Source organism: Ambystoma mexicanum, chromosome 12, assembly GCF_040938575.1.
Source record: "Ambystoma mexicanum isolate Mex_15411 chromosome 12, UKY_AmexF1_1, whole genome shotgun sequence".
In the NCBI taxonomy this organism is placed as follows: Eukaryota; Metazoa; Chordata; class Amphibia; order Caudata; family Ambystomatidae; genus Ambystoma; species Ambystoma mexicanum.
In genome coordinates, this window is record NC_090936.1 from 764584970 (window position 1) to 764612850 (window position 27881).

A 27881-nucleotide genomic window follows, 5' to 3' on the forward strand; every position below is an offset into this window, starting at 1 on the left:
GATGGACGTACCGACACTGACTGGCCCTGTTAAGGGTCGTCCCTTCCTCCAGACGTTTGGGATGCAACATCACCCACAGTCGATGAACTCACCTGCGACGGCACTGAGGTTCCAATATCCATTTCACCACCACAGCTAAATGGTTCCTCAGAGGTTGACTCAGAGTGAGTCAGGGCCAGGATGGCCTGTAGCACCAGTGGATCTTCATGGGCTACCACACCATGTCCTCCACTGGTGTTTGGTTGTAGCTCAGTATCCTGTTCCTCCTCCACCTCCTCCTCTGCATCCAGTGCCTCATCACCTGCACATGGACAAAAGAAATACATGAAGAGCCATGTAAATAGCATAGCCCACACACATAGGCATCACAATGTCGTCATGCAACACATCAACCTACAATGTCACAAACTCCTGCACGTATGCAGTGTCAATGCAAGTGAAGGGCAGCATGAAAGCAGCCATGAACGTGTGTGGAGGAGCTAAATACAACATGTAGTGCATGGTGCATAGCACCTGCTACACACATGAGCACCTGACTGGCATAGTTCATACACCAATATCACAGATTCAAAGACAGATATGCCACATAGCATAGCCATGCCTGAACTGTAATACCGCATGACATGGAACTTGCTGACTACTGTCCCATAGCCATGTACAATGGATGTGACATGATATGACACGACATGTAAATCACAAACTCAATACACACAAGTGTCACACAGTGCTACGATGAAAGGGTGGTGGAGTGAATAGAGTGGATAGAGTGAAGCCAGGCACACCCATCCCATGAGGCCAGGTCACACTTACATCGCGTGAGTGAATAGGCATGGTGAAGGCGAGACCTGGGGTTGGAAGTGGGAGTGGGCAGTGCAGTATATGGGAATGGCATACCAATGAAATACAAGTACATAACCAGCAATGAAAATGCAGCGGGCTGGTGGAAGTGTATGTGCAGACATGAGGTGTCAATTGCTGCTAGAGGGTTGTAGGGATACAGTAAACAGCTACTGAATGTGAGGGATGGCAGGGAGGCAGTTCATGGGTACAACTGGTGGCTCAGAGGCCCATGTCAGAGATTAGAGTGTGGGTAGGTGACTAGTGCATTCTCTCAGCCATACAGGACTCCAGTACGGAAGAGGAGGTAGAGAAAGCACAACACATGAGGAAGCATCAGAAGTGCCACCAGACCTGGAGAAGGTCTACCTCCAGTTCCATTGAGGTCTGGGAGGCCGTACCAGTCAGAGGCCCCAGGGAAAGATAGATATTAACCACCAAATAATTGCTATGAGAAGTAGGAAAGGAATGATCAAAGATCATGAGTAGGAAGCGAATTTGGAAGATGGAGTTGAAGGAACTGCAGCACCAGGACCCATAAGGCCCTGTGGCCAATGCACAGCGATTGGAAATGAACAGTCATCGCCACTGGGAGCCAGTGCCATCATCACAGTCCTACGGAGATACAATACCTGGCACCAAGACAAAAGGACAATCGCCACAGTCCAGGTCAGGATGAGTTGCAGAGGGAAGAGAGTAGAGGCACAGAAACCTTGCTTGAGGCCGTTGCAGCACCCCACCATAGGTATGACCAGTCCTCTGGAGACAGTGAGCTACTGGGGGAATGAGAGGAAAGGAAGAATACCGCTGAGGAGGTGCCACTGGCAGGGTGACCCCTCAGAGACGTCAGAGATGTGCGGAGAGAAGGCGAGTGTGGAGTGCAAGATTGTCACAGGCTATCCTCCATCACAGGTTGGAGCAGGAAGAGGGCCAAGAGAGCCTGGACAGAGTGACATGGAAGGAGTGAGCAGGTGTGGTGATTGGGTTTGTCACGGTGTGCAGCACTTTGTGCGTATGCAGTCTGCAGGACAACAAGCACGTGTCAGTCCACCATGATATGGTTCACCCATTGCAGTCATGCAAATGCATCCAGAACTGCCAGACAATCATCACACTTCATCCAAGCAACATACACATGTCCTGGACACACACACGCATCACCACTCACCAGACATTGCCTCATAAATTGGCAGGTCTCCCACACCTTGGATCTGCTCCACATCAATCATAGCACCTATCATCTCCTCATGTGGAGTGAGTTCTTCGTCTGCTCGTGGTGACCCACCTCCAATCACAACAGTAGAGGCGTAGTTGGCACCCATCTTATCTTTGGCTCGGCGCCAGAGGTCATACCAATGCTTCATTGCATCAGAAGCTGGGTGCAGCTCATGGACCAAGGAGTAAATAAGATCAGCGACACACTGCCAGAGGGCCATATCCTGGGCAGGCGTATGTGTGTTCCCTGCCCGCACAAGCAGGTTGTGTTCGTGTTCCTGCACGTAGTACACAAGGACCTGGAGCTCCTCATCACTAAAGCTCCTCTTCCTCGACGTGTGGGTCTCCTATGCCGTGCCTTGGGACTGAGCCTGTTTGCCAACTGCACGCTTTGCCTTCTTGCAAAGTAATATTTCTGAGCACTAACAGCCAGAAATCCATTTTAAACTGCAGGTTCTCGCTTGCTACCAACAGGGACTGCTCAGTACTACATATATGAAGGATACTCTTCAATAAGATCAGAATTCCATTTGCACAGAAACCAAGTTGATCTATATATATGAAGGATACTCTTATATACGATCAGAATTCCATTTGCAGAGAAACCAAGTTGATCTATTTGCAGAAACAACCAACAAGAATTGACCAGTAAGAACCACTATTTCCTTTATTTTGAATTTTCATACTTTGTTGGTTATATTTGGAAGAATGCACATGACAATTAATAGATTGGTTACACAATTTGACTGAAACACAAATTTGATAATTTGAAGCATAAATGTGCATACCTAAACTATGTTGTTGATCAAAAACCAACCAGAATCATGTCTTGAAAACTATATTCATTATTTTTCAATTTTGTTCACAATGCTTTGTATATATATATTTATTTGCAGATATTATTGTTTCAATCACAGCTTACCTCCTGAAGAACCACTGAATTAAAAGTGGGGAAACACGTGTCGAGGGTCTAAACATTTGATAATTACTTATGTGTTTAATTGTATCTGTGAAAAGAACAGACTTTCTAATAATTGAAATCCAATAAATATCTTTTTTTGGAGCGCCTGTCAAACAGTGTTTGAACCTTTTTTCATTGAAATTCTTGCAAGGTCTTGCCGACCTTGAGTGGCTTGGACCACTTGGGTCAGTAGGGGCTGGAGAACTGATGGCCTGGGCTGTGGCATCACACACTGATGGTGTGACAGTAGGTGCCCTTGCAGGTGGCTGTACCTGGGTGCTGGTGCCACGACGCTGCACAGAATGTCCCTTCCCCTTCGATGCAACGGATAGCATCAGCCCCTGCATCTCTGTGGACCAGGGTGGGGAGCAACACAGGCCTGGCTGGGTGACTCAGAGGCTGTTCTGAAGGACAGCCTCTGGGATGATGTCAACCCCCGGGTTGTAAAGAAAGTGGCGACAACAGCATACCCCCAGGTAGCCGCCATCTTCTATGAGGTATTCAGTGAATGGGGCATACCCGGAACAATCAAGTCAGACAATGGGTCCCTGTTCAATGGGCACTATTTCACAGCATTCACAAAGCACATGGGTTTCACCCATCAGAAAATCAAGCCCAGATGGCCCCAAGCCAACAGGATGGCAGAGTGCTTCATGGCATCGATCAAGAAGACCATCCAAATGTCATACATTGAAGCTACTAACCCACATCAAGCTTTGGGCAGGATGCTCAGAGACTATCAAAATACACCCCATGAAGCCACCAACATGCCACCAGTGGAAATAATACTGTGCTACAAGGTCCACATCAGACTTGTGAGAAACACTGATGATCAAGAGAGAGATGATGAAGAAGTCATACTGAGAGACACCATTGGGAAAGAGCGGGCCAAACATGACACAGACATCAGAAGGAGAGCATTGCCCAACGAGCTCCTGATAGGGGATGAAGTCCTGGTGAAACAGACAATAAGCAGGAAGATGGATGCAAGGTACTTGCCCAGCTCCTTCAGGGTAGTAGCCCTCAAAGGATCCATGGTGACAGCGCAAAACGCAACCAAGGAAATAACAAGAAACAGCTCACAGTTCAAGCACCTCATCAAAAGAGAAGAGCCTAATGCACCACCGGCAAACTGCGATCCAGAGATGAAGGAACTCAGTGATGACCCATGGACTTCCCCGGAGGGAGTGGCAAAAATACTACCAGACCTGCCCAGAGACCAAAAGGTTGTGAGACCAAATGAAACCTGGGTTCGCCTGCAACGTGCCATAAGAAAGCCCATGCGCCTAGTGGAAGAATGCTAAACCTGACCTCAGAACATTTGTCCCGGGGTCATGTTACAAGCCTCTGTGCCTTTAAAGCACAGCTGAGGCACCAGGCGGGAAGTGGGAGGAAAATGGGGAAGAGTCAAGGTTGTGGAAAGGGAGTTGCCGATTGTAAGTGTTTCATGAAGGAGGAATTACAGTGAAAGTCCTACTCAACCGTTGTCGCTCCTTATTATGGCAGAAGCCTAACAAACCTTCAGTCCTTAATATAGGGTTACCAATATGCAATTTTCCTCAAATGTATTTTTACTTTTGTCATAGTCCTCCACCACTTCCATATTCATGTGCCTCAGCATTGCTGACAAACGTCTGGGAGGAGACAGCAGTCGTAGTATTGGTGGAAAATGAGTCGATATCATAAAGAGAAATTTCGGTTATGTCTGGAGAGACAAGCCTATCAAACCAGCACACTCTGATTTCAATGTCCTGCTATTGTGCTACATTGCCTGCACTGAGATTGACAAGGGCACTCGATTCGTTCCTCCCACTGTCTTCGATGATTAGAATGCAGGAGCAGAGGGTGTCTGCCAGATTGAGGAAGAGAGACATCAGAAAGGGGAGAGTAAGCTGTTATTTCTGTTTTAAAATAATGTTCCCGCTGCTTGTTTGTTAACAGTTTGTTCTATATTAACAGACTCAGAGTTAGCAACAAAAGGGGGAGGAAGAATTCTAATAGTCTGCGAATTGCCTTCGCCTGTTAACCAAGACAATGGAAGTTCAATGGCCATTTCGAGGAGTTTGTGATCTGAGATTGAGCAGTCTTGTGACATATGTGCGGGGGAGGGGTAACACCTTGGCTCCACTACGAAGGTCGTTGTCATGATTCCTGCCCCTCATGTCCCCAGCCCTCCAAGATGTCAGGCTGGAGCCAGGCCACCTACATGGCCCTCAAGGGCCTCCCCATCCCTCCAAAGACCCACTTGGAGTCAGACTTGGTGCTTGTGGCACCAGACTCACTCACTCCCATAGGATAACATTGGGGATTGGACTTGTAGTGCATTGATGGGGACAAGATGGATGCCCCCACATATTTCAGTTCCCAGAACTGCATGTACAGTCTAGTCTTTTGGGTGTGGTTCAGCCCAGAGACACCTGGGATACCCAGAGACTATTTAAGCCACGCCCAGGCTGAGAAACATGCTTTGTGTTTTCTGCACCTGCAGCGTGACACTCACTGTGTTCGGATCGGTCGCCAGTAGGCCTGCATCTTTCTTCTGCACTCAGCTCCTGCAAGAACAAGAACACCGTTAGGAACAGCCTTACCTTGCAGCGCTTCTGCCCATCATTCATCGCTCCTTCTGTTCTGCGGGCATCTTCGGCAGTGTCATTCCCATCCCGGCACGCCGCTTCGTAAGGAAAAGGGAAAAGAACAGAAAAAAGGCATTAGTAAGCATTCAGCAAATCTTTGCTTATTTTTAAAGACTGTACGAGCTTCAAACGCTTACCTGAATCCCAGCCGCTCTGTGGGAACTCTGTCTCCGGAACTTCTCATCCATCTGCAAGAGGGAAAAGATACTCCAAGTTAGCGTGGGAACATCTAGAGGCGCCGCATACCGCGCTTACTCACCGCATTTCTTCTTCATAACTGGCATCCACGCTGAAAACGTCGCGGCACCTAAAAGACCCAGAAAAAGAACTCAGTTCAATACAAATACTAAAGGGTTGCATCGCGCATCGTGCTCTCACTCACCTTCAGTGCTACTCATCTCAGCAGCACCTCGCCATCACCGGATGCCGGCCATCTTCTAAGGAAGGAAAGGAATGAAGTTAGAGAACTGTTCAAAAGACTCATTATACTTACCTGTCGGACTCTTGCCAGTGAAGTAACTAGGCAGCAACGAGCCTACATCAATCAACGCGCCCCTATGCTGAAAGCAGGACAGAGAGCACACTTTCCAAGAAAACAGGGTGAGCTGTGGATCAAAGGGAAGGGTTAGACCCCGGTGAAGAAGGGGTTCAAGCACACAGAGACAATAGGGAGTTAAACTCTACCAATCCTGTGTTTCAGGCCCAGTCTCCAGTCGAGAAGATGCCAGGGAAGGGTTTGAGGTCGTAAGAGGTCAGAACAGGCTGAGTGACGTCCCCGTGGATACCAGGTTAGCGTTACAGTCGTACATGCAGTCTATCACGTTGTATGACAGACAGCAGAAATCCTTTCACCACTCACAACTCAGATGTGATGCTGCAGCTTCCCTCGCTTCCCTTGCCACACTGCCACACCATGAGCACTCTGTGCCCTGTGTTACGTTATGCATTTTGAGCAAGGATTGAAGCCCCAACTTCCCCTCCAAAACAAATAGAAACTGTAGAAAGCAGTAACAGCAGAATCTCAGCAAAACGAAAATCCAAACTTAACTGATCAGGGTTTACTGCCACACTACCTGAGCACACAACACACCATCAAAGTTTGATTCATATAATTACCAACAAGTACACATAATCAATGATATTAATAATCAAACCATGGTAACACATCTTTCCAGTTCTCACTACTGGTTTTTACCACAAAAGTGCCAATTGGTATTGCATATACAGTATGCTATGAAAGGCATTGCAGACTGGCGGTGGAGAGGGTGGGTTGTTCTTAACCACATCTGAGATTGCCTTGTGATCTTGGGTACAAATGGGGAGAACAAGGAAGCAAACAGCACTTGGAGATGGAGGGATCCATTGTGGGGTAAACACCATAGACGTCATGTCTTGTGTGCCATCCAGCATCTATTAAAGTGTGTTCCTGTGTATTTTTGCAATTTTCCCACTGCAAACGTGTTATCCCTATATGGAGCAACGAAACCGAGTTCACACAGGGAGATAGAACCATGTGTTCAAGAAGAACCTTGTGATAATGGTCAATGCAGAATATTGTGTTTTGCTTTCAGTAGGGTGGGGATGAAGGGAATTGGCACATGGAAATTAAGGTATTCAATGTAGTGCTCTTGAGTTCCAGCCATGTGGATGAAGACAATCAAGAAAGCAGTCAGGGTGGGGGTATGATGGACTCATTGCAGCGCGCCCCTGAGTTCTTGGACACACATTGCATCCCCAGAGATTCTTTTGCACCCAAAGTAAGGAATGGAAGCAATCAGCACTGCAACGGGAATACGTTCGGCAAACAGTTATTTCTGAACTGTTATATTCTTTTATAAAAAATGTGACAGTAAACATTCTGCCAGAGCCTTTCTTAATGTGTGTGGGGGGGCTAGGGGAGGGCTCATCATAGTAGGTCAACATTCCCCAAAAACCCTTCTGCAAATGCACCTTATCTTATATCACCATGCCCTGGCCCTGGACACAGTGATTATCTGGTTGGAGGATCAAAACATGGGCTTTCATGGAGGCAGGATGCTCTCTCTTAATCTGTTTCTGCACTCTCTGCAGGCTGTATATTAAAACACCCCACGTCGGTTCTATCCATACCTGCAACAGTTCTATTTTCTGAAAACTGACAAAAACACATTTTAAAGTTGCACATAGCTGTTTTGCAGTGGTGCATTTTAGAATTGTGGATCAAGTCAACAGCATTAATTTCCATTAACCATAGACCTTCAGTACTCTTCTGTTACCTACATTAGTTAATGTTTGAATTATGCTTCTCTAAAGTATTACACATTTTTCGAAGAAAATGATTTTTTTATACCATTTAACACACATCAAAATACCTATTTAAAAAAGAAAAAATAAATGATTTCAGAGCAATAGGCCCATTGGAGAGCAAATTGGACAGCGTGGCCAATTAAAGGAGTTTAAGGTGGACACCCCTTGGATGGTCTCATCTCAGTAGAAATCCCCATCTCAAACCCTCTCACTACACCTCTCTCCTGGCCTGATCATGCTCTCATGTCCTCTCATCTGGACCTCCTCGGCCACCCTGCTCAGCTCCCACCCCCACTGCCAGTCTCCTTCTCTGTCATTCGACCTATGAAGCGAATGTCAGTTTCTGCTTTTGCCGTCAACTTCATTCCCCCTCTCACTCCTGCCACCGACCATCACTCTGACACAGCCCTTACTAAACTTCAATTCTCTATCTCCAAACCCTCTTGACAGCCTTGCCCCTTTCATGAGGATCTGCATGAAGCCTGCCTCCAAGTGTAACATCTGGTAGGACTCCAACATGAACTCTCTGAAATGCTAGTGCAGCGTTGCTGAGCAGAAGAGTCAGGCTTTGCGCACATCCTTTGACAAAAGGCAATACAGACTATCCACTCAAAGAATAGGGCCTATATGCAAGCCCACATCTCGGGGGCCACTAACAACACAGCTGAACTTTCCAAAATCTGCAAGGAACTTGCCAATCCTACTGCAGTCTCCATTTCTCCTCTGTCTTCCCTGGCCCTCTGCACTGAACTGGCCTCTCACTTCATAACTAAAACTCAGAACATCCTGTCCTCACTCACATCTACACCAATCCCTTCTCCCTCAACCGCTCACATGCCTCCCTTGTCCGCCCTCTACCCTTCCCACCTTTTCTCCTTGTTCTCTCCCATATCACCTAATGACGTCTCTAGACAAGTCCGCTCTATGAAAGTCTTATCCAAATAGGCGCTCCCCTGCTCCTCCAGAACTCTCAAGGACAGCATTGCCTCCCTTGCTCCAGCCTTGACTGATTTCTGCAACCACTCCTTTGCTACTGTATCCCTCCCGCTACTCCTCAAGCACTCCCTTGTGCACCCTCTCACCAAAAATCTTTCTACCGAGCCATCCTGTTCAGCTAACTACCGTCCTATGTCCATTAACCCCTTGGGTCCATGACCACCAGTTTGGCTTCAGAGCAGTCGGAGGCACAGAAAATGCACTCATGAACTTGGTCTCTAATCTTAATTCCAACTCTCCTTACATTCTCATCCTTCTTGAGCTTTCCTCAGCCTTTGATATGGTCAATCAGGCCACCCTTATAAATTGACTCTGTGATACCCTTGGCATTACAGACATGGCTCTCGATTGGTTGACCTCCTTCCTCTCTGACCAACCTTCCCAGGTCCAATTGTGCTCTTTTATCTTTCATTTCACTCTCCACCTGCTGTGTCCCTCAGGGCTCTATGCTCTCACCTTGGTTTTTCAACATTTGAGGAAGACATTAATACCATTCTATCTTGCAACCTAAAAAAATCAATGTAAGTACTACTACTAGGCGACCTTAACTTGGGCTTCAATGCCCCCTTGGACCGGCCTGCCTTGGCAACGGCAAATATAAGCAAAACCCCTACCCACAACAAAGGTAGAATAGCAGATTGGGTGGCAGACTACAACTGCCATGCCAATATCCTTTCCATCTCACGGCTAGCCTGGATCTACCACTACCTACTTTCATTTACGCTTTCTACTAACTGACCCCCGCCCACACCGGCCCCTATGGCTCCACCTACACTAACTAGAAATAAAAAGAGTACCACAGCGGACAGGCTTATCCTTGCTTTACTCCCCACCCTTAACTCACTCTCTGACAGCACTGACTCAGAGTGCTTGGTTAAGGCGTATAATAAAATGACGGCCTCCTCCTTGGATCAGATCACCCCCCTCAAACTTAGACCAAGCAAGCCGAAAAACCATCTGAACAAATGGTTTACACCATTTCTAAAAAACCTAAGACAACAAAAAAGAAACTGTGAGGCTGCTTGGAAACTACTACAATCGGAAGCCGACAAACTAAAGCTTACCAAACTTTCATCCCTCTAAAAAAAAGAAATCTGCCTAGCCAAACGGGCATCCTACGACACTCGTATCTCCCAAGCTAATTCCAACATTAAGGAATGATTTACTATTCTTGAAGAATTAGAGACTCCCATCACAATACCAGACACCTGTATCAAAGATAAAAAATGGTGTTCAGATAGCCAACATGCACTAGCCAATAAAGTATCTACCTTACAAAAAGAAATATCTAAAAATAAAGCCTCTTTAAAGGACCAACCATCACCTAAAATAACTGGGAACGCCCTCGAAGCCCAACCTACCCGATTCAACTTCTCCAAAGTATCTATCCTTGAGGTAGAAACAATTATACTGTCCCTCAAACCATCCAACTGTCAGGGTGACCTCTGCCCGGCACAGCTCATCAAGGATGCAGCTCGAGACCTGTCACCATTCATAACCAAGCTTATCAATGCTTCATTTGCCACCAGCACCATCCCTGCTAACCTCAAACAATCATGGGTACTCCCACTCTTGAAAAAAACAACTCTAGATCTGTCAACACCTACCAACTATAGGCCCATTACAATAGTGCCTTATCTTCTAAAAATCCTAGACAGGGTGGCCTAAGCGCAAATACAAAAATATTTAGAACTACACCACCTGTTAGGAGCCAGACAATCAGGCTTCCATCCACAACATGGAACGGAGACTGCCCTCATCGATCTCAAGGCCCAAGTCGATGAGCTCATTGACAGTGGTAAATCAGCTTTGCTCCTCCTCCTGGAGCTTTCAGCTGCGTTCGATTTTGTGGACCATACAATTTTATGCAACCACCTCGCACAGCAGCACACTTCTCCAAGGATGCCATCACCTGGATTAGATCTTTCCAAAGTGGCAGGACAATGAGGGTCTTCTGGTTCTTAGCAGCTGCAGACCCTACACCCATCAGCTGCGGTGTTCCACAGGGGTCTTGTGTCTCACCCACACTGTACAACATTTTTACCAAGCTCCTTTTTGATGATCTAGACCATCTCGTTATCAACTGTACTACCTATGCAGATGATACCCAGATCCTCCTCCCACTTTCAGGGGATTATGAAAAGGATTTGGCCTTGGTGAACAGAGCGTACATCATCATCCAGGCATGGATGGCTATGCATGGTCTGTGCCTGAATGATGATAAAACATAAATCATCATCCTGTGTACCCCCAATAACCTAATAAAACTAGGACCTGATTACTCCTCATTCATAATTGATGGTAACCTCATCAAAGTAGCACAGGAGGTAAAAACATTAGGTTTTTATCTCAACTCCACTCTCTCCTTTTCCAAACAGGTCAGTACGCTAGCATCCTCTACGGCCTAAACGTGTAAACTCATTAGAACCGGTAAGCCATTTCTCTCTAACAACAGTTGCACCATCCTGGTCAGAGCCCTCATCCTGTCCCGCTTCGATTACTGCAACGCTCTTTACATAGGTTCTAACAAATCCATCATTAGAATAATGCAAACCCTACAAAAATATGGCCTTAGAGCGGCATTAGGCATCTCCAGAAGAGACCACATCTCTGAGAGCAGACAACAGAATAACTGGCTCCGGACCAATGACAAAATTCTCCTGAAAACCCTGTGCCTTACCCATAAATCTCTCACTAATGCCACCCCCATCTACCTCTCCGAGAGACTCCACAAACAGACTTCCCTAAGACCAACCAGATCAGTAAATAGGGATTGCTTGGCCAACCCCAGATTCAAACTATCCACGATTGGTGGTAACAGCTTCCCCGTTAAAGCGGGCAAACTATGGAACTCCCTGCCTCCTACACTGAGAACAGACCAGTCCTACCAACATTTTAGAACCAATACTATCCTGTGGCTGAAATCCAACGACCACTAACTCACATGATACATAATGCTTTGCCTGTACAATAAGAACCAGAGAATGAGAAGGAGGAGTCTTGGTCCCAGGGAAGCTGAAACACAAGAGGCTTCAACCATCTTTTTACTCCAAGAGAATTACAAAAGGAAAACTTGAAAGCACTGTGTTTGCAAGAAACGTGGTTACTACAGCCACCTATGCTGGATGGTTATTTGGTGATACTTAACCCAGCAAGCAAAGGAAAAAGAGGTCGCCCCATGTCAGGGCTGCTGGTGGCAATCAAAAATGAACTAAATTGGAGGGTGATGGAGACAAACAGCCCCTCCCCTTTCATTCAAATGAAGGCCATAAAACTGGACAAAGCAGAAACAGACAAACCAAGAGTCCTGATTCTGTTAAACCTGCACTGGAATCTCAGAAACGAAAACAATGCAAACGTTCCAGAACAAATAGCATGCATACTAGACGAGCAGCGAGAGAAGTGGAGGGATCCGATTTGCGTACTGGTGGAAGACTTAAACTGTATATGCCTGGACAAAGGCAATCAGGCCTTGGTACATGATCTGTCGGAGGTCACAACAAAGGAAAAAAGAGGCATAAGGTGGAGAGACATGATACAATCTAGAGACTGTCTGATACTAATTGGAATAGTCCAAGGGGACATCTCGGCTCGAACAACATGGCAGGGTGCCCAGACAAAAGAAACTCTAGATTACATATGCACATCAAGTAACCTGTCGCCAAATATTGTAAAATTAGAGGTGATCCCAACCATCACAAGCGAACACAACTTGATGAAACTTACCTGCAGGAACATCAGCAATAATAAGATCTTCATGTACAAGCAAGACATACAGCTCTCAAGAAGAGGAGTCAAACTTAAGATACGTCCGGAAAAAATCGAAGGACTAAACCTTAAACTAAAAGACTTGATCTCGGACTTGGAACATAACCCAAAAATAAATAAAAAAATCGATTATACACCCCTCTTTGAAGGCTATAGAGCGGATGGAAAAACGAACACGAACCAACTGTCAAAGACCCATGCCCACGCATATGATAGTCTGGTACGAAAAAAGAAAAAGATCTGAGGAAAAACATCACCCGCTTGACTAAGACCCGAAGCCCGAATAGTAGCATGGAAATCAACAAGCCGAAACAGAGCTATCGGAACTGGCTATATTTTTAGAAGAAAACCGTGCTCAACCAAGATGCAGAATGAATGTTAAAACAAATCAGATAAAAAAACACAGCAGAGATATGGACAATTACTAACAAGACACACAATAGGCAAGATGTGTCTTTATCAAACCCAATTAGTGCAACAGTGTGGTGTGAGTTCTTTACTCAGAAGCAAGAGGATAACGGGAGCCCTTTACAATGAAGATCAGTGGCAAACACAAAGAAAGACGGACCAGACATTTGCACAGAATCAATTGAAACCATATTAAAGAACCTAAATAACTCCAGAGCCCCGAGACCAGACAGACCTCCAAACGCCATACTTAAAAGTAACATACCAGAGTGGGCCCGGTTTTTGCATCAAGTGTTCAAATACGTGATACGGACTGAAAAAATCCAGGAGTCCTGGAAGGTCGTTCCAATTTACAAAAAAGGGCTGAGAACATCACCCGATAATTATAGACCAATTGCCCTCCTGGACGTGGCGGGGAAAGTATTCGCATCCACATTACTGAAGACCCTAAGAGAATGGAGCATCAGAAAAGGTCGAAGAGACCCTTGGCAATCTGGGTTCGTGAAAGGAATGGGCACCGCACTAAACATCTTTCTGATTAACCTGCTAAAAGCCAGAACTGCCAGAACTAAAGAACAGAAAATTTACACCGCCTTTATTGACCTGTCGAAGGCCTTTGACACAATCACAAGAAATAAACTTTGGGACAAACTGGAGAAGTGGGAATGTCCCCAAATCATTGTGGAGAACATCAAAGACCTTTATTTGGACACAAACATTAGAATAAGGCTAGATAAACAGGGTCTCTGTCGGACCAAATACCCATCAAAACGGGGCTGAAACAAGGTTGCCCACTAGCGCCGGAGCTCTACAACTTGTTTACATCAGATATGGGAGAAGAATTCGATCTTATCCGCAGCTATCCCCCTAAAGTTGCGGGGGCTCCAATAGGGAGACTACTTTATGCAGATGACATCGTGTTAGTAGACCAGACCCCGAAAGGCCTGCAAAGACAGTTGACTGCCTTACAGTCATATGTGGACCCAAACGATTTGACCATCAACCCGGAGAAATGAAGAATAATTAAGTTTCCGAAGGGAGGTAACAATGGTAAGATCAGGAAAATGAATTAGACACTAAAAGGGAAAAAAATATTGGCGGTAAACTTGTTTACTTACTTTGGAGTCTACATCAATAATTCCAACAGTGAAGCACCCAGAATTGAAGGGCTAAGAAGGAAAGCCATCAACTTCACAAGGGAAAATCATTCTGAAAAGATATTGTAGGTTCACCATGATACTGTTGATCAAATTCTACAGAATGAAAGTAGTACCCATACTGACTTACGGAGCAGAAACATCAACATCTTTGCCAATACAAACGTGGCTGACTCTGGAGGGCTTGTTCTGGCGGAAAGTGCTGCAACTCCCTAATTCAGTGTCGATACAAGTAATAACGAGAGAGCTGGCCTTGATGTCGCTGAAAGCGACAGTTGACTCAAAACATATGACCTTCTATCGCAAATGCTTGGAGGAGAATGCATCCAGAGGCTCCAATGTGGTGAAAAAACCCTTGAGAGAACAAACGGACCGCGTGTTAACAGAATGGCAAGAATACTAACAAGAAAAGCTAACAACTCTTAATGAAACAGAGGAGGATCTGTTAAACAATCCAGACAAAAAAACAACAAAAAACGATGTACAATGGACTGGATAGACACTCAAGAGCACAACAAGAAATACAAGGAGTATGAAAAATTCTGGGCTCAGCCAAGAAAATTGAACCTGATACCAGGGTATTTGTCACTGTTTCCTAACTGGCACTTCAGGTCAATTCTAATGAGGTACAGACTTAACGTATTGCCGACAGCAGAGATATTGCAAAGAAGAAACATCTTGAACAAGCACATAGGATGCCGACTGTGCAAACTCTTGGGAGAGAACGAAACCCTAAAATATCTAACTCTTTTCTGTCGGGGCCTTAGCCAGGAATGTGAGAACTGCCTAGGGGAGACATTTAGAACCTATCCAACCAGAAGCATGGACGATTGGTGGAGAACATTGATTGAAGGAGGGAACACTAAAATGAACATAGCCCTTGTAAAACTAGCAATTACAATGCTCAAGAAACTAGATGCCAAGGAGGAAGAAGGTCTGAGGAAGAGGCGCTAATGCATTGGATTGGATTTTTTGTTTTTAGTCTTTTTTTCTCTTTTTTGGATGAAACTGTGGCAATTGAACTGAAGGGTTACAGGTATTCAAAGTGTAAACCAAATGACCTTGAATAATAAAAAAATAAAAATGCCTGTACAACTGAACTGCAATTGGTAATGCCCACTTGTTTTCCCCCTGGGTGTAACCACAATTGTGTGTACTATGCCCATATTATTTGTAAATTACTACATACCCCACTCTTGTAAGAAATGTATCTCACATCACGATTTACTACCGGCTACCCCCACGGCAGTAACCATAACTTTGTACATAATGCTTTGCAAATATCTGTAATATCTGTATACCCTGTTATGTGTTGTAAGTAATGGATCTCATTGTATGATTATCTGTAACTAAGCTTAGCATCTTCTTGTAACTACTGCGCCCTGATAGCCCTGGGTCTGATGTGCATTATAAATAATAAAACAAACAAACAAACAAACATCTAGCATGCCCCTCTAGCACATTTGATAACGGCCTTCTCTCCTAACTTCCAGTGTTATGCGGTTGACACTCAGATCTCCTTCAAGTTGCCCTTCACTGCCTCCTTGTCTTCCTCTCTCATTCCTGACTGTCTGTCTGCTATACAGGCATGGTGCATGGCTAGAAATCTCTGCCTTAATGTCACTAAGACTGAGATCCTTCTCACTGGGATCCCAGCTCCCTTCTTCCCTCCTACACTCTGGCCGCAATCCATGGCCCCCCTCCCCTGACCCTCCTTTGGGGCAGAAAACCTTGGTGTCATCTTTGACTCCTCTCTCTCTTTCTATCCTGACATCACTGACCTTGCCAATAAGGCTCACTTTCAGCTGCACCTCCTCAGAGGTATTATCCCTTTCGATCACCTTCCACCAGAAACTCAATGTACCAGAGTTCTGGTCCTCTCCAGGCTGGACTTCTGCAACAGCCTCTTCCTGAATCTCTCTAACTCCTCCCTTCGCCCCTTCAACTAATCCTGACTAGGACTGCAAGACGTATTCTTGGCCTCAAGCACAGAGACCACATCTCTCCAGCTCTAAAATCTCTCTATTGGCTTCCGGTTGCTGTGAGAATCAAGTTCAAGACCCAACTACCTCCAACTGTCTCTCTCTAAATACCTCCCTGCTAGAGCCGTTCAGTCTTCTAGCTCCAACTCTCTGCAGATCAGATGTTTTTCCAAGCAGAGAGTGGGGGGGGTAGATTCCTCTCCTCCGCAGGTGCCTCCCTCTGGAATGGCCTACCTGCCCCTCTCAGACTTTAGCCGGATCTCCTTAAGTTTTGGAAGCTACTCAAGACCCTCCTTTTCTCTTCCTCCTTCCCGCTCCCTCTCCCCTGCTAATGTCCCCTTCTGCCTCTTTGACTGGTTGCCTGGTTCCTTCAGATTCTTACAGGGCGCCAGGACCTCCTTCACCAGTTTACCCCTCCACTTGGTCTCCCCTGATCCCCCCTCCGAAAACTGCACTTGCCCTCCCGGGCTGCCTCCTGCTGCACTAGCCTGGTTGGGCCTGAACCCCATTGAGCCCTCCCAGACCCATCCCTCGCACTTAGCATGTGAAACTTCTTTCCCCTGCACACTCTGCTTCCCCTGACACTGTCCAACTGGCCTCTCCTTGGCACTCGCATAATCCATGGGCCCTTCCCCCCTGACCAGAACTCCCCCGTCCCCTCTCCCCCTCACTTCTTGTTACTTCACTTCCACAATCTGAATGACACATGGCCTAGTAGCACCGTTTTTGATTTTCTTCATCCCTGTCCCCCGCCCCCTGCCCCCATTGTGTTGTTGCGCCTTGAAACACCTTGGTATATAGGCACATTATAAATACCCAATAAATAAAATAAATAAGGAACATTAGGTCCCCCATAAAAATTAAACTGCCGACCCCTGATTTTATTGATTTCATGTAGTGTTACAAAGGTTCTAGGTGTGGTGTATCGTACTGAGCACTTTTCACATGTAGAACAAATGTACACATTTCTGAAAAATATAAAATGCATTTTGACTATGCTTCTTCTTACAGAGATATTCATCTACTGCACAATCTCCACTCAACCTTTATAATCAATCCTATGTGAACATGTAACATGATTTGCAGGAAGAAAGCAGAAGTCTTTGAAAAAACTGCAGAGGTTAATGCACGTTGGAACATGCTTGCTAGGTGTTAGTCACAAAATGAAAACACCAGTAAGGCTGCAGTGAGTTTGGCAATCTGGCGGACATTATAAAGTGTAAGCAATGGGAATTTTCAGAATTTATTTCAAGGGCAAATCTACAATAATAAGCATTAGCAAACTAATTGTTAGGGCTTTGAAATGGGTAGTTTAAGCTACTTTTGTTACGAAATAAATTGCGTTCTACTTTTATGAAAACCAAAAATATTGACTTTAGCAATGCCAGTTTAAATATGGGACTCACATTCCAAATGTTAAACATACAGTCCGAGTGTTCTCTTATTCCAAAGTCCGGAACCAACATCTTTAAGCAGTGCAGACGTTCATAAGGTAGGCTTGATGTAAAGCGGAGCAGGGATTACATTAAAATGTACGTTTTATCTTCACCTGTGCATTGTAATACTCAGAATGTAAAGCTATAAAAAAAATAAACATTTTGAAGTCACTTTTAAAAGAGAGCACTTATTTGAACTGTTCGTTTACATTCTATTTCAGAAGTCACCTGTCTTCTTATGTATGGGAATCAGAAAGTAGTAATTTATCATAGCCAAAGTTAATAAGCCCAAAATCAGCAATGGCTTTTAACACGGGTTAAGGCACAGTTACTGGCAAGTACAGTTATACATTGTAGGCCTTATCAACATTGGCAATTGGAACAAATATTGAGAATGCTGATGATGATGGTGTAATTATTATTATGTATTTGTTTTAAACTCTTTACAATCCAAGCACAATGCACTCCCAGCACGAAGAGTACTTTAGAAAGTAAATAGAAAATGGCCACCAAGACAAAAAAGAAAATGAGGTCTAAAAAGCTCCCTTTCTATTTCTGAGGCAGCGAAGAAGTGAGAAACGGGCATGGCAAGAAACAATAATCTCCAAAGACACATTAGACAGCAGGTAAGTACAATTGCATTGAAATAAACACAGATGAGAGCGGTGTCTAGGTGGTAAGGAGATCAGCTGTCTGTCTCCTAGCAACACAGACTTTTAACACCAGCCCGCTCCCAGAGGAATCTAATTGGATGATGCATCTAAGCTTAGTGGTACATATTATCCAGAATAATTTACCAATGTTGGTAAGCATACAACCAGTGAAAACATCTTATTCTGCATTTCATGCATTTAAGCCAATATATCCTGTGATGCCAAAAGTTTGCTCTAGTAAGAAAGAACATTGGTCGAAAGAAAGCTTTGTGTTGCATCCGCATATACAATAACCAAATAGACAGCCTTTGGGGTTACACTGGCTGAATTGTATTACAGCCATTTATTTAGGACACAACAATTGACAGGGATTCAGTATGATTGCTACAAGTCAAAAGTGATCCTAACCATGTCTCTGGACTCTACTTCCAACCTATAAGTAGCCTGTTGGCCTGACATTTTTTGGAGTTGTTTCTGTTCAATTTAAAAGACAAATGCCAGGGACAACACATGATTTATCTTCCTCACTGCTCAGCAACCATCCACCCAGGCCTGCTTGCAGGTTTGCTGGATGGTGGAGGACCCTTTCAACACAGCCTGGGTGAGAAAGGGTAACTGATACAATATGTTCATGCATGGTTCATGGTCATCAAATCTCTACTTCCCATCAACAGTGTCAACAAAGAACAAACATACAACAATTAGCTCAACCAGTATCACAGCAGAAGAACGGATATACAAACTATCAAAAACATACAAATCAATATAACCTAGGTGCTAGTGTACTCAGGGAAACCAGCAAAGAATGGTTTGGGAAGGTCTGCAAACATCAGACGGGCACTGCAGGGAAAGAAGTCAAGGTGCCCTGCGACCCTCTTCTTAAAGGCCGGTCACCGGAAATGTGATAAATCCCCTTTTTCATGGCAAGCCCATCCCAAATTGTGCCCTTGGACTCCTGCGCATGCAACGCAACCCCTGGAAGTGGCACGTCATAGCAACAGGAAATGGGTCGACACCCCCATTTGCCACCGTGGACCAGGAAGTAGACCCAAATGATGGCCACTCATGCAGGGCCATAGCAGTTCTACCAGGAGATTTCAAATGACATGTGTCTGAATAAACAAAGGGCAAAGCCATGAGATCATAGGATAGAGAGTTGGAAGATTATATACATAGTCCTCAATGGAATCAGCTTTATGCTGAGGTTTGAATGGCATCTACCACTTGGCTCTCTAAAAATAACCATGATCAGAACCCTTGAGCTGGTATACCAATCTAGCTACTTACCGATGTGTAGGTGAGGACAGAGAGCTTCACTATCTTGTGTCTCACCATTCTTCTAAGTGTGCCTGCGTTAAGCTAAGCAGGTGCACTACATCTTTGTATCTGCCCTGCTAGTTGGAGAAATTAATTGGATTTCTTTCATTTCCAGGACCTTGCTTAAAAGTAAATCACATTAGACACATTTAAAGAGTAAGATCTTTTGAGATGTAATCAGCAAGAGGGATTCTCCTGCGTCAGCTGTTTCGTTCAGAGACCCCTCATTTTTGTTTTACCACTTTTAACACGTTAAGAGTCATTGTTGCTGGCTTTATTCTATGCATATTTCGCCTATGTCTGAATTCAGATCGTATTGAACGACTCAAGTTCAAAGCCATTCATTCGAAAGTGGTGATTGTACCCTAAAAACAGCTGGGGATCATTTCATGACACAAACTGCTGCTACACGTCGAACCAATTTTCTTTTTTTAAGCATGTTTAAACTGTACACGGAAAGAAAATACAAAATATATGTCATAGTTACAGGCGCAAGTTTGAAACTAAACAAACGTCTGTATGCGTATATAGAATATGGAATTGATATAGCCATACCAAGCAAGCAAACAGTGTCTATACTTGCCATTTTTAAATGGGCATATCTGTCGCCTCCTTGAATCTGGGAAAGCAGACCAACCCTGCAGAACGATAAACAGAAGTTAAATGAAGCAGTTTTCCATTTGCTCTGCTAAAAGTACTTTCTTTCACAATGTATTAACATTTCACATTTATGAGTTCTCTGAGAAAAAGGGTTTTATGTGGCTCATGTAAAAATGTCAGTGTGTAAGGCTTAGGAGAGAGCGAAGGGAAATGTTTCCATATCTGTCTGACAGATGTTTTGTCTGTTTTATGGGCAACGTAAGCATATATATGATTTTTTTGGGGACACTGTTATATTTACCATCTGCTTTCTTTCTAGGAAAGTTTAGCAATGCCATTTACAAAATAAACAACACCTTAGTGCTGTGACGCCTCACGGCCTTGCAGGATGGTAGCCCCTGGGCCCCCACAGAGTAACAACCACACGTGTGTTCCGTCCGGGCTCTGCCTGCACTCTGGTGCACATGTGCAGGAAGCCACATTTATTCAATGCGACAGAGTTGCATCACTCCATCGCAGGCATCATTTGATCCACGTCACCACATCCCTCCTTTTTCAACACACAACTAAACATGAGATCACGTTAAGTATTTAACATGAGTCTAACTAACTTCAACATTTCACACTTGTAACATTTGGGGCCAGATTACAGAAACTTTGCACTGGTGCAAGTGCAAAGTTTGCATGGTATTAGCACTAGGGCAACGTGTGTCCTATTTCTAAAAACACTTGCAAATATTAGAAACCCATTGCACCATGGCAAGTGCATTTTGACATGTTATAACCAGTAGGGCAGAAATTTCCAGCGCTGACGGTACAACAATTTTCTGGCCCCTCAACATTAGCCCTGACTCAAGTGAAAGACAACTAATTTCACACCTTCCATAGCTGTTCTAGCATGATCTTCCCTTCTTGCGTGCGCTAGTCCAACCCCATCAGGACCCACTTCCAGTGTCCTCTGCTGAGAGCTTCATGGAGCAAGCAGAAACATTCGTCGTCAGCTGAGTGGTCTGCCGTCTCCTGCACTGACATTGAGTTTGGTACATTGGACTCCACCACCATTTTGACATACTCCTCGATGTCCATGTCCATGATTCCCACTTCAGACTTCCCAGGGTGCCTGGACAGATAGTCCACAGCATTGTTTGCCCCCGGTTGATATACCAAAGAGACATCATACTGTGGGAGAGCTGCGATGCGTGCTTGGGGCTTCAATGATGATCCAGCCAGGATAGGCAATAGAGGCTTATGATCAGTCAACACAGTCACCGGCCTTCCCAGTATGTAGAGCCGGAGGTGCATGCACCCCCAGTGCACCGCCCGCCAGTATCATTGCTCAGTGCCCTGCTTGCAAACACTACTGGCAAGACGTCTCCTTTTGAGATCTACAGGGTTAGTACGGCTCCAAGTCCAAATGGGATCGCATCAACTATGATCTCTGATGCCATGGCCAGGTTGAAGAGTGCCATGGGGCTCTCAGCCGTCAGGACCGCCTTGATCCCTTCGAATTCATTCTGGTCGAGACCCATTACTATGTGCATTCCTTCTTGGTCAGGTTTCGCAGTGGTTCTGATAGTGTTACTAGGTTCCAGATGAAGCGCCCGCAGTATTTCACCCTACTGAAGAACCTTCTCATCTCGGTGACTGATTCTGGTGGTATGGCTTCCTTGATGTCCTTAACCTTCTTGGGGTCCAGTGACACTCCCCCTTCCTACAATACAAAGACAAAGAACTCAAGCTTCTCCTTGAACAACTCAAGTTGTTCCTTGTGGAGAGTCAGTCCCAGTGACCAGATCCTCAATAGAGTCTTCTCTAGTCTCTCCATGTGCTCAGTTTCAGATTCTGCAAACACCAAAATGTCATCACTGATGTTAATCACTCCAGCAAGGTCGGCCAGCAACCCACAATGTTTTGGAATACTTCCACAGCCAACGATAAACCAAAGCTAAGCCTCTTGTATCTATAGAAGCCTCTGTGAGTCATGAGTGTTGTGATGTATCGCGACTCAGAGTGCAGGACCACCTGATGATAGCCGGCTCTCAAATCCAACGTAGAGAAAAACATTGCCCTGTAACTCTGCAATGATGTCATCCAGGGTTGGCATAATTTGATGTTCTGGTTTGATGGCCTTGTTGGGAAGGCGCATGTCCACGCAAATCCGGACTGAATCCAGTTGTTTCGGCTCCTGGGACACCATGATTGGTGACACCCACAGGGTTGGCGCCTACACTGTCTCGATGATGTTCATTTCCACTAGATGTTCTATCTCCTAAACCACTTGGTCTCTGAGGATGAATGGGAGCCTCCCGTGTTTGAGCACAACGGGGTGGATGGATTCATCAATGTGAAGCTTGACAAGATCCTCTTGTAATTTACCCATGTTGACAAACACTTCCTCAAATTTCCACAGCAACTCATGGATATCCTCCATGTACACTCCATAAGCAAAGCTGACTATCTTCAGGGCCTGGGCTGAGGCACAACTTAACAGAGTGTCCTTGCTGACATCAGTTACAAAGAATCTCATGTTGATGGTGTTTTGCCCATGCCCCACTCTGGATACAACGACTCCTTTTAGCGGGATTGGTTGTTTGGACCTGGTAGCCCCTCATAGTGTTCCATAGCCATTACGCTCACAGAGGTACCAGTTTCTATCAAAACTGGGATCTTGCACCCATCCACCAATGCTGCACATCTCAGCTGTCTCTTCCTATCACATTTCAAGTCACTGAGGCTGGAGATGAAAAATACGTCTTCCTACTCATCCTCTGGGTCGTGCGCCTGCTGATCCTCATGCTGGTCCACTTGCGCAAGCCTCGGGAACCATCTCTGATTAAAAGTGCTAATTTTGGTGGGGACTCGTGGTGTGAAGACTGGCCCCAGGGCTATGCACATGCATGCAAAGTGTTCCACTGACCCACATCTCCCACACACGCGCCCTTTTGCCGCGCACTCATTTGCATGCAGGATGTCATACTCGAACAGCGTGCATTGAGCTGTTGTTTCTGGCGCTCCCTGTCCATCCTGGGGCCCACGTCTTGCTGATCATGAGTGATGGGTCACAATTGCTTATCAAATTACATGTTTAAGGTAGATCCTCTGGCATGGTAAAGGGTTCTGAGTGTGCTGTTTAAGAACGTGGTGACCCAGGACAAGTTTCCAGCTTCCTGGTCGAGGACACACATAGTTCTGGTGATAAACAAGGTCTGAAAAGAAGTACTTTCAATTATCGGCCAATAGCCCTGCTTGATGCGGACAGCAAAGTATTTGCATCCATCGGGCTGTAAGCTGGCCAAATGGCAAATGGGATTTTGCCGAAATATGGGAACCAGTCTTCGCGGGACAATTGTCAAACTTGCCCAACACTTTGAGTTGGATGGGAAAGACAAAACAGTTTTCATAGCCACCATAGATCTAACCACAACATTCAATGCAGTGGATTGCCAACTTCTGTAGTCTAAGCTGCACCAATGGGGGGGTGCCTGCGGGCAGAGGTGTCGCTAGGTGAGGTTTGGGGGGGCTAAAGCCCCGGGTCTTTTGGTTGCAGCCCCGGATAGAAGCTCAGTGTCTGCAACCAAATGGCTAGCTAGCCCAGAGTCCAGACAGCCCCGACATTAGCATAGCCCAAGATCTTTTCCGGAACTAGCAACACCCCCCTGTGGGTCTATTAAGACTCCTGATTGGCCTCCACACACAGTCTAAAATTCAGGTGTGGTTGAACAGTAAAGGGGCTCTGTCACGCCGAATATCCACAAGTAGGGGCGTCAGGCAAGGTTTTGTTTCTGCACCCTGCCTGTTCAACCTTTACTTGTCCTATATTGGCGAGCATCTAAACTCTGCCATATCTTTGTCTCTTGCAATTGAACAATGGAGGCCGTATTGGTTGTCTTATGCAGATGACTTTCTCATCGTTGATGTCACCAGGTTTGGGGAAACTCAACGTTTTTCTGGATGATTATCTAAGGAAGGGAGGGCACCTGCAAACTAGGTTTGTATGGGGTGGTGACTACCGGGAGATCTCTTCGACCCTCTGGAGGATTTGTCTCTGAACATTCTGAAACCCATTAATGAAGGACTCTCAGGTTTGTGCAAAGGGACTCCAGCTTAGTGAATGGCTAATAGAATGGGGGATGCGATTGGTAAATGGTCGCATCGCACCTGATTTCCCGTGAAACTTGACCTTCCATAACCATTGGATTCTTCCACAATAGATAATTTTTTACTATCTTTGGACCAGTGGGAAAATATTGCTCATTTTGAAGTAGTGGTTGATCCCAGCAGTGATCACAATACCATAGATCTGAAATTAAGGGGCTAGTTTAAGGGGAAGGTCCGCTTGACGGCCCATCAAGCCTGGCTGGAGCTGTCATAAAAAAAGAAGAATCAAGTGGGACAGAATGTCTGGTTTGCACTTAGGCATTTTGGGGGGAGAACCCTGGAAATTAATGGAATTCTAGAGAATGAGGCGAGCTCAGAACGGGTGGTGAAGTGCTTTATTGGTATATTGGGGGCATTAACAGAGGGCTTTGTGATACAGTGAACGAGAAAAAACTAGTTAAAGCAGGAAAGGATGGTTCGATTCACACTGCATGTTAGCTAAAATATCACTCCTGAACACCTTGAAATCTTCAGTTACCTCTATAGGGGAGATTAGCCAGGCGAGAGTTTGCTATCGCGCCACTCTGGAGAAAAGGAAAATAGAAATTGAGGAGGAAGCGTGGGAAGGTTTCTTGGAAGCATCAAACGCAAATGACTCAAAAGCCTTTTGGAAATTTGTGAAGGGGGACTGGTTTATAAATCGACAGAAAGCTTATGGGGCATGCATGTGCTGGCGGAAACTTGGGTGGCTCACTTTGTCTCCCTATTTGGGCATAGAGGTTCTTCATGGGGAGAGAGGAATAAGAGCACTTCCCTGTACTTTGAAATAGATGAGGTCTCTCTGGCTCTCAGTGCACAAGCTTCTATTTGGGACCCTTGCCCTGATGCTATTCCTTTGCATCTGTTTCTGGATCATATTGATCTATGGGCCCCTTCGTTGACTTTAGCGTATAATGCTTGCCTGGATTCTGGCTACTTCCCACATTCATGGAAAACTGCCATTATCTTTCTGATCTTTAAAAAGCAAGATCCCATTTGTCCAAAATCATATAGACCTATATTCCTTTTAGATACCTCCTTCAAAACATTTGGAAGGGCTTTGTTGGGGCACATTGAGTACTGGCTTCTTGATGGGACCGTACCCTCAGATATCCAGTTTGGCTTTCATCCGGGGATGGGAACAATGGAACAGGGTTTAAACCTGTATTTACTGATTGCCAATTCTGTGTTCTGTAGAGGGAGGCGGCCTATCTTGCATTTATGGACCTTAACACAGCCTTCAATAAAGTGTATAGATCCATGTTGTGGGCCGTGCTTGGATCTCTGGGATACCGTGAGGTCTTGGCGGTGTTGCGAGATCTCCATAAGAGTATAGGGCTTGCGCCCATAGCCGACCGGGGGTGACTGTACGGCAGGGTTTGAAGTTGGGCTTGGGGTTCGTCAGGGCTGTGTTTCGGCCCCAATATTGTTCATCCTCTACATTAATGTGCTTTTGCAGTGCCATTGCAGTGGATACCAGGGCAGACTACCTGAGTCTTGGGGGAGGGCCTTTCTGGTTCTGGCTTATGCCGATGACACAGTATTAATAGTCAGAACCACAAGGGCCCTTCAGATCCTAATAGATGCCTATGCAGCCTTCATGGAAAACTTTGGGGCTAAAAATCAACACCTCCAAGTCAGCGGTAATGGGGTGCATAGGAAGGAAGAGGCCTGCAAAAATGTGTCCCATGGTGTGAAATTGGGATATCATCCCAAGAGTTAGGGAATTGATTATCTTGTCATTAGATTTTTAGAGTCAGTTATGGGCACTGCACTTGTAAATAACCAATCCATGAAGATGAGACAGCAGGTAGGAGGGATCTTCCGCTTTTTGTCTCTCTGTCAGGGGCAACCCTTGGATTTATTTTAAGGGTATATGCTACTCAGACAAAAGCGGCTACCCTCTATGGAGCACCTTTGTGAGGGCATTTGACTGCAGCCAAGATACATGTGAAGGCAGATCCTGGGACTCCCGGGCTCCTCCCCTTATGTCTCGGTTCATAGGGAACTTGGGATGGAGTTCTGGGAAGATCAAAGGGCGTTAGCACCTAGCACCTTCTGGCTTAGCCTGTGGTCCAAGTAGAGAGCCACACTATGCCCTTTTATTATTAGGAGCCTCATGGTTAAGGCAAATTGGTGCATAATTCCCTGGTTAGCTGAGGTCAATGAGGCATTGACCACCAGTAACATTTTGACCCTTTCCCCCCAGACAATCCGCTGTCTATTAGGCAAATTAAAGACTATAAGCAGATCTTGCATCAGGTTGTGAGGGAGAGGAGGGAGAGTATGGAGTCTGTTATAAACTCTGATAGAACTCTCGCTGTGATCAGCAGGGCACATGTGAGTCAGCTGCAAGTTGTTTGGAGTTCCAAAAAGAGAGACCACCGGCTGATCACCCGGGCCAGATTTGACTTTTTAAAGCTGAGGGACAATATGGAAAAGTCGCCAGGGTTCTCTTATAATCCGAGCTGCCCAGCTTGTGGGGCGGCAAGAGAGGAACTGAAACACTTTGTATTGTTCTTCACAGCATATAGAAACATGAGAAGGTCCACAATTTTGCCGGTGCTTAGTATTATGGACATTCGCCAATATAGGCTGGCTTTACTTTCTCTACTGTCTGCTGACTGTATTGTTAGCCTGGGCCTTCCTGAATTACTTGAAAAGGGCCACGTACCAGAGAAAGGGTTTTTTATCTGACTAGTATGGATCTATTTAATTCCTGTAATCAGGTTTTTATCTAGGCTGCATTGATTTTTATATAATAGTAGGGTAATTGTATTGTTGTGTTTCAAAAATAATTGTGGTGAAATGCTATTGTCAGTAATGTTTTTTTTACCTGTTATGCTTTGGAGTTTAATGGGTGTACTAATCCGAATAAACATATTGATTGATTGGCAAAGGTTGCTGAATTAATTTACTGTCTATACATACTCTCATTTTCTGAACATTAACCTCTCCAAAACAAAGATCCTCCAGTGCTCTAGGGGTGGGAGTCGAGTTAACTACAAATTGTATATTGGGAGTAAGGCCATTCTGAGTGTGGACTCCCTGGTATATCTGGGCTTTATCATCCAGGCTACCCAGTCGAACCAAGCTGAAAGGAATCCTCCCTCTAATAAATCAACTAGTGAGGGTGGATAGCCGATATGGTAATTACACCATAAAATCTACCCTTAAATGAAGGGATATTTGTTCCCAAAATCACATACGGGATGGAAGCATACTCATATCCTGCGCAGCTTGCAAGCCTTGGTTTGGCGTAGGGTTCTGAGGGTGTCTAATGCAGTTCCTATTGATGCAATTCGGTACGAATTAGGCATAACCTCCTTGACAGCACGTGTAGAGTGGACATTTTTGTCACTCTTGAGGAAAATATTGACAATTGTTTGAAGATCTAAAAAGCATCTTGAAGAGGAGGGCCCACTCTTGGGTTAATGAAAAAAATGGCCACTGTGTTTTGGACTGGGGAATGCGGCAAGTTTACTGAGGGACTTG

The 27881-nt window shown here is 45.2% G+C and overlaps 1 protein-coding gene across 1 annotated transcript in view; it reads right to left on the minus strand.

Annotated features, from left to right (window-relative positions):
• IL17REL (interleukin 17 receptor E like) overlaps positions 1–27881 on the minus strand; it is a 747013-nt gene that overhangs the window by 231139 nt on the left and 487993 nt on the right. Inside the window, exon 9 of the mRNA XM_069629260.1 lies at positions 20233–20287. Within this exon, the coding sequence (XP_069485361.1) occupies positions 20233–20287 (55 nt within the window). The remainder of the gene's footprint in view (positions 1–20232; positions 20288–27881) is intronic.